At 39.2% G+C, this 12,228-nt stretch overlaps 1 protein-coding gene across 1 annotated transcript in view; it reads left to right on the plus strand.

The window, feature by feature from the left end:
• The window catches only part of LOC144662989 (uncharacterized), a 220,762-nt gene that overhangs the window by 10,460 nt on the left and 198,074 nt on the right, over positions 1–12,228 (plus strand). Inside the window, exon 3 of the mRNA XM_078523911.1 lies at positions 5,914–6,134. Within this exon, the coding sequence (XP_078380037.1) occupies positions 5,914–6,134 (221 nt within the window). The remainder of the gene's footprint in view (positions 1–5,913; positions 6,135–12,228) is intronic.

Below are 12,228 nucleotides of genomic sequence, written 5' to 3' on the forward strand. Positions count from 1 at the left end.
TTAGCCAATTTTACTTTCACAAGGCACTGATCGGCAAGAATCACACAATGTTCTGAAACCTTTAAATCTGCTAAGTCTGTTAACCTAGCATGTTAAGTGTGAAATGTTCGATTTTTTAGCGTTATGTATTTTTGGAGCTGTGTCATCTAGAGGATTTCTGAAATCTGAAGGATAACTACTGAGACAAACATGTCCTGACTTGCAAGATTTACGTCATTGGTAAATTAATTCCCCGGGGAATTCCCATTCAGCAAAAAGCAGCTCTAGCAGCTGTCTAGTGTTCTTCCCAAATTTGATTTAATTATTTGCTCCAATATTCGGAGCGAGCTTTTTAATCTTTAAACGGGAATTCAATACAACACTGGGTGCTGATTAAAAAGATTTTTTGGTTTCACGGATCAGGATCGTGGGATTTAAATTTGGCCAGCATTAGCATATAAGAAAAATATTAAATTGCGGATGGAACTAGTAAACCATGAAATGTCACACAAGGTGTTTTCTTACCATTTTGTTTGTCAGTCGCAAGATTATTTGACGCAGGTAAAGGGGATAAAGGGGGAGGGGTGCATTTTTTGTTCCCCCACATGGCTCACCTAAAGTGGTCACGTGACCAGCACAGCTTTAAGCTCTAAGAGCTCTTGTTGCTAATGTTTTGTGGAGTTTGAGATTAGTTGATGTCAAAACTGGAGGACAGAAAATATAAACAGGAAAACCTCACCTAGAAGTTTAAAACTGAAATCAAAATTCACCCTAATCTTGGATTAGCTTAATCATACTTTGAACAACCTGGCCCTGGATGGCAAAGTTGGCATGGCTTAGTAGCCAAGCCTTGAAATGCAATATCGCGTCATAAACCCAGCTTTTCGACCAATCAGAATGTCCCATTCTTGAACTCACCTCTGGACATTATACTAAATGTATGTATTTATCGCAACTTGTAAACATCTTGAAACTGATGATGGATACAGTGTATCCAAAACATGTCTAGCCTGCGTTGCAGCTGGACATGTCACAAAATCCTTGATATGGTCTGTCTGCGCAAAGCCTCCCAAAAGATCCCGCAGGTTTGCAAGGACCTGTGTATTCATTCTGATTGGCTAGTTTCATATTACTGTCATCACTTTCTATTGCGCTTTTATTTTGTGGCCATGTAGACAGTCTTTGTGTTTCTGTGAAAATTTCTAAAGAAGGTCAGGCAAAGACGGTTCAAAGAAGCCGGCATAGAAGTCGATTCCTATCCAAGTGCACGAAGCGCATGAAGGAAAAAATTGACCATCTTCTACTTTGGGACAGGAAGACTCACTACAGGAGTTTCTTGGTGGCCACGGTGTGTTTGTAAATAATATAATTTGTCAACAGCTAGGCTATGGCAAATCTTCTGAATCTTTGATTTTCCAGTTACAGTTATTAATATATCCCAAAAGATATAATCTATTAGCATTATAAAAAAGGTTGGTCTTAACAAGATTTCTAATAATCAATGAATATCTAAGATTTTAAGTTAATTGCTGTAGTTGCCCTGTTTATTTGTAAATAAATATTTAAAGAGCCTTGTGGTTGGCGCGGCGGCCCGACCAGCAGTTCTTCCACTTTCTGCCAGCAAATCGCGACCTCCACCAGTCTTCTTTTATCACTCTGGCAATAGTTAGTTATAGAGTGCTTTAGCAACACTGTTTCTGCAGATATGCTTGCTGCCCATTGATTGTAAGTTCAGACTCTCTCGATATCGCGAGTGCCTCAAGCTGTTTTCTTCAATCCCATGGTGAGCAGGGCTGGGCACTTCTCTTTCATTACTCTTTACAATTACACAGCAGCATACATGTAAATTGCAATTGACGGGCAAAGCTTTTTGTGAAAAATTTATTTTTTGCTTTGTATGTCTTGGGTGACGAGTTTCGTATGGTTTTGTCCAATCACAAAGCGTGTTTGAAAGTAATATGAAACAAGCCAATAAGAAATGAATAAACAGATCCTTGTAAACCTGTGGGATATCAGTAAAAGCTTTTGGGCCATTATGCAGACAGATTATACCAGTGGAGAATGTTGTCTGACAAAGGCAGATGAAACAATACAGAAAAAAATGTGTCTAAGGCATGTTTCTTGTCGAGAACTTTTCAGCAAAAGTTTTGTAGTGTCCTCTTGGGTGCTGTGGCGACAAAGGTGCCAATAAGTAACCTGGTTTTAGACTTAAAAATTTTTTCTGAGCGTTGGGGGCTGGTCCTTCCATGTCAAATTTTTTTTCCACTGCCTTGATCATTTTTAATCATGAACCAATCTACATGTACAAGTGCGTGCGATCTTGTCTTGATTACACAGGATTTTTTTTAGTGTGTGTGATGTACTGATGATGTAAGGATTGGAGAGGTGAGAGAAAATAGCACTTTACTGAAAGCAAAAGTACCATAAAGTTCTGTGTATAAGCCGCACCCGTGGATAAGCCTCACCCCCCGATTTGGATGCTCAAATTTCGAAAGTGAAGTTCTATCAGTAAACAAACAAGGGCAAACAAGCATGGTTTCAAAACACTGACACAGCAGTTGTTGCAATGTTTTATAGGAATGAAAACAAAATTTAACTTGTCATATATACCTCCTTTTTAGTTTGAGTTCACAATATCTTAAACTTAAATGCTCTCTTGATATCAGTTTTTCAAGATTACATGTAAATGAAATCATTTTCGTGTAATCAGTTTTGCTGTTTATGTAACAATAACATGATATAATTACTAGATTTAAATGGTATACCGATTAAACTGTAAACGTTTGGATTCACACATTTGCCATTTTCACAGTAGAGACGGACAAATTGTCTAGACGGACAATTCGACTTAGTGTGAAAACAGGACGGACACAATTTTAGACTTACAAGTCGTCTGAATTTGTCTGCCGATTTGGCCATCTGGGAAGACGATTTTTTGAGGACAACTTTGTGGTTATGGACAAGTCATCTAAAACTGTCTTCAAAAACTCATAAATAATTCATAAAGAAAATACAAAAGAAATTAATGTTTAATGAGTGTCTTTATATCTGATAAAGACACGGCTCAACTTTGCGTCCAATTTTCTAAGCCAAAATAACCCTAAATCTAAATATTAGTGCAAGAATGAGTTGATCAACATCAGAAGATTTTGAAGCCGTTCAAGAAATTCGCAGTTCGTGTTTTATCAAGTCTAAAACACTCGGCTGCGCCTCGTGTTTTAAACTTGATAAAACACTGCTGCTCATATATTAAACATTACTTAAATTCACACTAGACAGACAAATGGTCTTATTTTGAGCTAAATGCACTAGCAAAAGGAGAGTGCGTTTGTGGGTAATCAAAATGGGGGCAACTGAACCACAATTTGTTTGTGTTAAAAAGTGACAAGAAAAAAAATCTACTGATTTTCAAGTGTATTCAAATGACAATAGAGATCGAGGTAGGGCCCTTTCTCTAGAAACTCTGGCTCTAAAAACCTGTAAATGAGAGTTCAGAGTAGCCTGCGAATACAGCCGCCTCTCATTCGCGTCCCGCAACGAAGAGCGAAACACGAAGAGAGACGTCTGCGATTCACGGCCAGAAATTCCATACTGATGACGTTAACCACTAATTAGATTTCCCACACCACACGCAGTTGGTCTTGCATAATTATATTTTTTGTTTTCAGCCGCACATTACTTGCTTGATCACAAACACTTTCAAGGCAGTCAAGGACACATTTAGGGGTCATTTACACCGGACAACTTCATCGCGAAAATTAGAAATCCCTATACGAGTTGCACATTAGTAAAATTTGGAAAAATAAGCTGCGAAATCACTAGATGACATTGTTTTGGAACTTGACCGCAACTCTCGGAGGTTTTGGGCCGTAAATACCGTGATACCGCAACGATCATAACAATTCTTCTGAGTTAGTTTCTTCTTTCCCCGCTGTTTGTCAAATTAAAATACTGTTTTTCTGTAGCATTTATTCTTTGGTTGTGGATGGTTCAGGTTATCTGTATTTCACATTTTTGTTGCTTGTTTGTTTAGCCGGCTGCCTTTATGTCAACAATAAAAGTTAGGTGACAAAATTGATCTATTTTTAACGGCCGCTGTGGCGCGTCCTTTCTGTACATCTTTGAGGTTGTTCATCTTGTTATAAAGCAGTTTCTTTTTGTTTCCCAATTACATATGAATTATAGATATTATAGAAATTCTAAGGTATAGCTTCGGTGTAGTTTCACGATCCTTCCCCCGGTCAACTTTTAGTCCGCAATAACATCCGGTTTTTTACCGTTCGTGTAATGAAGTGTTATATTTCGCATACATTATGTAAATTAACTAGCTGACCAATCAGCGCTCCTGTCCGGATTCTGGACAGATTTACGTCATCAGTATGGAATTTCTGGTCGTGAATCGCAGACGTCTCTCTTCGTGTTTCGCTCTTCGTTGCGGGACGCGAATGAGAGGCGGCTGTATTCGCAGGCTAAGTTCAGAGGGATTCATAACCATTTCAAAGCTAGTGTGAGCGCTGAAGCTTTCTGCTTTCTCTGTAGACCAGTTTAGACAAATAGTTTAAAGCATGCTCAATATTAGCTTTTTCTAGACGGCTGCCATTTTTTCACATGTAAGGAAACAAAGCTGGAGGCAGCCAGTGCCGGTGCCAGGCCCCTTATGTTTAAAATCGTCTGTTTTTTCCATCTTGATATGAATTTAAGAAAACCAAAACAGGCTGACTTGACGAACAAATTGTCAGGCGACTTGTCCGACTAGACGATTTGTCCGTCTTCTAGTGTGAAAACTGCCATTTTGTTTAATTTTATCTTGCCAGACCACAGAAATACTTCAGTGTATTTTTTGGTCGTCTTGGATGACCGAACGACTGTATGGATTCCTGTTAAAGTGCTACTATGATGAAATTTGCATCTGTCTTATCTATGTTGTTTAAAACATTAACAAGTAGTCTGTATGAGAGGAAAAAAGCTATTTCCTTTTTTTGAAATCTCTTTTCTTTCCAGAGATATTCAAGTTTATTATACATATATATATGTCTGAATTTATCAAAACCAGGTCAAGGAAATTTTCACCGTCTTAGCGCAAATCGCTGTAAACGCGTTTTTAGGGAATGTCAGTCTTTTTTTCTCTTCTCCTCTCTCTTCTCTACCTTTCAGCGCTGTATTTCTTTCTTTTTTTTCCCTTTCTTGTGGCGTTTTAAGCCAATTCGCGCAGTAACGTACTTGTTCAAGAATACTGACGTCACTTTTCTTTGACCCGGTTTTGATAAATTCAGACATATATATATAAATTAGCAAAATGATGACGCCATAGACTCCAAATTTGGATCAAATACGAAAAAGGGGATCTCAACCATTTTCTATCAGAAATGTTTGATTCTTTGTAGTAACATTCTACTAGTTGTGTTCCACAATACGGGATGAACAATTTTGTCACCATGGCAACATACTGAGTCCCAGTCCCCCTGATGCTAAAGGCTTTTATATTCGCTGATGACGCCTCGTGCATGATCTGGGAAGCAGATAAATGGGTTATGGTGAGCTGAAAATTACTAAAATATTGAAAACAGATTGGTGGGGACTGGAAAAGAGTGAGTTGCCATGGTAACAGTATTTTATAACCGTAAGTGTGTCACTTATAGAACTATTAATCTGCCAAGTTTCACTGCATGGTCTCTGCAGCAAATTAATCAAGTTAGCCCTTTTTATATACTTGACAAATTAATAATTGAGTTGAGTAGATGATGTCATCAGTTCCCTTATTTGCATTTTTTCCAAAACTAAAAAAGATATTTGAAAATGAAAAACGGCATTTTAAATATTTCATCAGATTCTTTATGATACACCTAAAATTGCAAGGGGTGAAAATTTGATCATAGTACTTAGTACTTCAAGTGTTCTCCAAGTTTTGATTTTGCTACTTGTTGAAATCAACAGCTATCTGAAACGTTTTAAGGGACTGAAGTTCAAAATCCTGAAGAGTTGGTGTCAGCAGATTCTTAAAGGATTGCTCTTTCTTCATACGAGGACACCTGCTATCATTCATCGTAACCTCAATTGTGACAATATTTTTATCAGTGGCACAGATGGCCTGGTAAAAATTGGAGGTTTAAGATTTGCAGCTATAAAGAAGTCCTCCTTTGAAACTGAAGTTGTAGGTAAGAAGCACATGGCCTTTCCAAATAAGCAATTCCTCCCTATTAGTTTTAGAGCAGTTGGTGGCCTCTGCAGACACTCTTTGCAGAGCTGCAAATAAATAAGAGTTTTTTCTTCAACATACATGTCCAATAAGTCACCATTTTGGAATGTGGTCAGAAATGTGGTCAGACATTTTGAACTTAATTACATGTATCTCCTTTATTTTAAAACGTTTGTCCATAATTATAAAAAGCGACCTTACACTGGACTTCAAGTACAAGATTTAATATTTAAGTACAAGTTTTCAAGCCAAATTCGTGTGCCTCAAATACCGTATTTATTCGATTAAGCGCCCAACCTCGAATAAGCGCCCACCTCAAATAAGCGCCCACCCTGAAGGTAGGAAAAGTTAATAAGCGCCCAGCCTCGAATAAGCGCCCACCCTCCACCCCACAAAAAAACTGAAGTGCACAAGAGGAGTATTGATTATTGAAATTGACTAAGTACTACTAAGAAGACTTCTTAGTATTTTACAGGAACTTTCAATGAACAGTTAAAATTCTGCTTTGGTACATCTTGTTTTGTTACAAAAATAAACTTACTATTTGCTGAAAATCGCGAATATTAATTTTAATAAGCGCCCAGCCTCGAATAAGCGCCCACTCTCAAGGTCCAAAAATTTAAAAAGCGCCCAGGGCGCTTAATGGAATAAATACGGTAATTACTTATAACACCAATCTTATCCCTAATGTTTATTTATGTGTTAGTCAGCAGCAGGAAAGAGTTTCAGTTCACTGAGGCCGGAATACAATTGTCTCAAAATTCTGAAGTTGTACACATACTCGATTTCGCGTACTCATAGTCAAATCTAAAGGTCACTATTGTCACAACACAAAACCACAAAGCCACATTCCAAAGATAGAGCAGATAAGGTAGTTTAAAATTCATCTGCAAACAATGATTTATAATAAAATAGTCAAACGTAATCCGACCAAGGTAGGGATTTCATCGAACATGGGTAAGTTTTGGTCGGCCATTGTCCAATGACCTACTGTTATTTGCAGGTTTTGTTTGGATATATCCCTCCCCCATAAACATTATATTTCTTAACAGAGCATCCCTTACATTCACTGAGATTGGTCAAATTCAAGACTTCGCATTTTTCAAACAGAAACTTTTCTGGTGCATGTTTCATGTAAAGCAAATGAGCCAGTTCTTTTTATCAAACTGAAATCTTGACTTTTTAGACAAGCATTTTTAAGTTAAAGCTTTTTGTGTATGTTTTTTAAATTTTAGATAGAAGGTTAGTAAGGTGCAGAAGAGGGCTCAAAAGTATATTGACAGTCTTGACTTGATCCTTGAAACTTGGTTCTTGTGACTCGAAGTTCAAGTGACTTGAATTTCGAGATGCCAGAATCGAGTTTAAAGTTTCAAGTAGTACCGAGTACCACTCAAAAGTAATTTGACAGTCTTAACTTGATCCTTGAAACTTGATTCTTGTGACTTGAAAAATTTCCATTAATTCTTTGGTTTTGTGTCAATATTCAAGCCTTTGGAGGAGAGGGGCTTTCAAGCCTTTTGCGAGGAGACAGTATTGTCAGAATTTGTGCTATCTGCGGTACAAGAAGAGTTGTTTGTAAATTTTGGTTTTGCATTGCTTTTTTTTTCTTAAAACATTTTTTAAATAGTTCTTATTGATTTACAAACATGTATTATAAATTTTATTAATATTAATGATTATTACAAAAAAATAACTCATAACTAATAGTTAATTTAATTTACAATTTATATATTTAACACTTTGACTAAATTAAATTAAAATTTGGGAGGCCTGACAGGGGAGGTGATCGGTCATTTCAAACGAAACAAGAAGATTGGAAGCCCAAGCCCTGTGTTTACTGTAAATCAGCAGAACACAAATCAGTTGATTGCGAGAAGATCAAAGGCGTAGCTAATAGAAGAAGGTATTTGAGTACCAATAAGTTATGCTTCAACTGTACCGGAACCAAACATCTTGCTTCTGAGTGTCTATGCAAGACTTGTTGCCAGAAATGTAACGGCAAACATCACACCTCAATTTGTGACAAAATCTCTAACCAGTTGCATGATGTTAGCAACGGGAGAGGGCCTAGTAGTGTATCCAGTAGTTGTGGTAAAGGTAGAGGGAATTATGTGTAGAGCGCTATTGGACACTGGTGCAGGTAGCTCTTATGCATCAGCTACATTGATTGAGCAACTGAACAGACAACCTGATCACAAGGTGTACAAAAAGATCGAGATGATGATGTCAGCAACAAGCCAGAAGATAGAAATGTACAAGGTGAACCACTAGCAGAGCTCACATCCTTTGGTTGGACCATTATGTCCCCAGGTGTAGAGACCAATCTGAATAGTGTATGCCTAACCAGAAGTTCTTCAACAGATTATGAGCAATTGTGTAGCCTTGATGTGTTAGGTTTAGAAGATAAACCTGAAGGTGATCAGCAGGCAGTATACAGTGAATTCCAAGAGCAACTTGTACATCATCCAGAGGGCTGGTATGAGACTGGGCTCCTGTAGAAAGCTGGCCACCTGCCCCTTCCTAACAACCGAAATGGAAGTCTCTGCCATCTAACTAACCTTGTGAAGAAGCTGGAGAAAGAACCTAGCCACCTGGATGAGTATAACAGGATAATACAAGACCAACTTGAGCAAGGGATTGTAGAAAGAGTGAATGATGAGCCACAGGGAGGAAGAGAGTTCTATCTACCCCACAAGTCAGTGATAAGGGAAGCAGCAGAGAGCACAAAGATGTGAATAGTGTTCGACGCATCAGCTAAAGCAAGTCAGACAAGTCCGTCATTGAATGACTGTCTAGAGACTGGGCCTCCACTCCAAAACCTACTCTGGAGTGTGCTAGTGCGAAACGGTTTAAAACCAGTTGCGCTTTGTGGCAATCTCAAGCAGGCGTTCTTACAGGTGCACTGATTCAGGAAGCTGACCATGATGCCCTACGATTTCACTGGATAAAAGATAAGGACCCCTCACAGGTTGAGGTTTTGCGATTCACACGGGCACTGTTTGGCTATACAGTCACCGTTTCTTCTCAGAGGGACTTTAAAGCAGCGCCTGGAGAGTTTGAAGGTTAAATATCCGGAGGAGGGTGAGGAAATTATGAAGAGTCTGTATGTTGATGACGTAATTGGTGGAGCGGATACATGTTGACCAGGGGTGTAATTTGAGAGAGGTTGCAGTCTCAGTGTTTGGAGAAGCAGGGTTTAAGCTACATAAATGGCACTCGAATGTACCAGAGCTGGAAGCTAAAGTTGTGCTGGATGATGAAGGGTAAACGTATGTAAAGGAACAGTTGGGCGTGAAACCCAATAAAGCAAAGCTACTCGGACTTCCTTGGAACAAGGAGGAAGATACCCTAGCCGTGACCTTTACCAGTGATTCCACAGAAACCACTTAGAGAGAAGTGCTAAAGAGTTTAGCATCAGTGTTTGACCCTCTAGGGGTAGCAAGCCCCGCAACACTGGTAGAAAAGATGATCTATAGAGAAGCCTGTAAACAACGCCTCCCATGGGATGCAGTACTACCGGAGAAACTTGAGAAATGGTGGGAAAAGTTCAAGAAAAGCCTGCCAGATGAAGTCAGAATTTCCTGCACCCTAGCTACATTCAAAGAACCAGTGAAGGGCATTGATCTACACGTGTTTGGTGAAACCAGAAACCAGAAATGTGGCCAGCACCTGTGCAAACTAAGCCAAGTATTAGGAAACAGAAGCAGAAGCAAAGCTATTCAAGGAAGTATTTTTAGTGGCTGTGGAGCAAGAGGACAGCCTACATCAAGGCCTGCAGAAACATGGATTCTGGCAGACCATTTGATCACATCATGGGTAGCGAGGTTCATTCACAACTGCAAGTCATGAAAAGCAAACCACCTGTCGGGGCCGTTAACCACTGGTGAGACAAATAAGCAAGTTAAGGGCTGGGTGATGAGAGTGTAGCAAAGCAAGCTAAACACAGATCAGTTCCAGGAAGATCAGCTGAAACTCAACCTGCAAAAGAATGGAGACGGCTTATACGGGTGCAGGGGAAGAATTCAGGGAAGTTATTCAGTGTATCTTCCTCCCGACGCCCTGTTGACAGAGAAAATGGTTCATGACGCACACGTTCTAAGCCTTCATGGGAGAGTGGGTCTCACCATGACCTTTATCCGCCAAGAGTACTGGGTGCCCCGTCTAAGGCAGCTTACCAAGAAGGTCATCAGAGCTTGCTACGGTTGCAAGAAATTTCAAGTTACCACCTTCACTAACAAACCCACAGCTAGTTTACCAACGGACAGAACAGTGGGATCAGTCCCATTCGAAGTGGTGGGAGTAGATTTTTCAGGCCCAATCACCTACAAGCTTTCACCAAAGAAGGAAGGGAAGGCCTATATCTTGTTGTTTGTGTGCAGTTTAACACGAACCATCCATCTGGAGTTGTTGCCAAATTTTTGAAAATTTTTAAATTTGAAAATTTACTCCAAACAAAGGAATTTCACAGCTGCAGCAACATGGTTAAGTAAAGTGATGAAGGCGGAACAGCTGCAGAATCACCTCGCCCACCAGGGTATCCAGTGGCAGTTTAACCTTAGTCGTGCATCCTGGTGGAGTGGACAATTTGAGAGGTGTTGCTTGATCTGGAGGTAACCCTAAACAACCGTCCACTGTGCTACATGGAGGATGATGTGCAATCACCTGTTTTAAACCCTAGTGCCATGATGTTACCAAGCTTATTCCAGACGAAGACCTAGACGAAGAGGATTTAGATTTGAAGAAGAGAGTGAGATACCTGCATCGTTGCAAAGATGTTCTGTGGAGTCGTTGGATAGGGGAGTATCTCAAGTCTTTGAGAGAGCAGCACAATTTAAAGCACAAAACCAAAGAGATATGACCGTTCAGCTGGGAGATGTGGTGCTCATTCAGAGCCCTGAGCGAAACAGGGGGAAGTGGAACATAGGCATTGTGAACAAGCTTATTAAAGGAAAAGATGGTGTTGTAACAGCCATTAGACTGAGAGCAGGAAAGTCTTACCTTGATCGTGCAATCCAGCACCTATACCCAATGGAGCTCTCTTGTGACCATTAGCAGGAGGAAGAGGAGCGAGGAAAGCATCTCAAATGAATTTGCAAGCAAGGGAATTCCGCTATCGCAGCCACTGACAATATCCGTCGCCTTGCACGCATAGAGGGAGCTGAATACTGAACATTGAACACTGTTTTATTCCATTAAACATTGAACACTGTTTAGTGATTAGTGAACACTGTACACAAATGCATTGTAGTATTTGATCTTACTTCTTAGATCAAATAGGGGAGAGTGTCGAGATTTGAGTTATGCTAATTATGTAAGATTCAGTCAGGGGTTACCAATGCACACGCGGTATGGACTGGAACTGTCCAAAACATTATGGGATACTTTTGTTGTCTTTTCGAATAGCACATGGCGAGCGATCGAACGAGATCTGTAATCTGTGAGAAGTGAGTTTTGCTGATTAAAATAGTTGTGTTAAGTTTCAAGTTGTGAGTTTATTGATGGAAGGAAACATTTCCGACAGAAAAATGATAACAATACAATAAAACAAGAATAGAAAAGAAAAGAAAAGATAAGTACACAGACGGCATTTCCACAAACAGGTGCTGCATTAATAATTATTAAGATAAGTTATTAGTTTCTCCCACTTTTGCGAATGAAAAAGAAGTTTTTTTTTTCCCTGGGAATATGGAGCTCGATATTGTAGACACGTCTTGTCCTAGCAATAAAACCTTTAAGTGTAGATAAGCTGTTTTGACATTTCCTAGAGTAGATATAATATTTACCTAATAACAAAATATGATTAATTAAAATGTAATCTTCTGTAATATCAAAATTTCCAAAGATGACATCTGGCTTGTACAGTGCGGCTACTGTTACCGGGGTTACCCAGACAAAGTTAACCAATCACAAAGCAGAACGGGAACATACATTCCAACATTTTTAATCCAGCCAATGAAATGTCGAGTACAGAACAATGAAATTTCAACTTGTTTACTTGTGAAGCTTATGTAAATACAGTGTTAGCTATCGTTAACTTTTCCATTTAAAGTTGG

Source organism: Oculina patagonica, chromosome 8 (assembly GCF_052425735.1).
Source record: "Oculina patagonica isolate OP01 chromosome 8, crgOcupat, whole genome shotgun sequence".
NCBI classification, from domain to species: Eukaryota; Metazoa; Cnidaria; class Anthozoa; order Scleractinia; family Oculinidae; genus Oculina; species Oculina patagonica.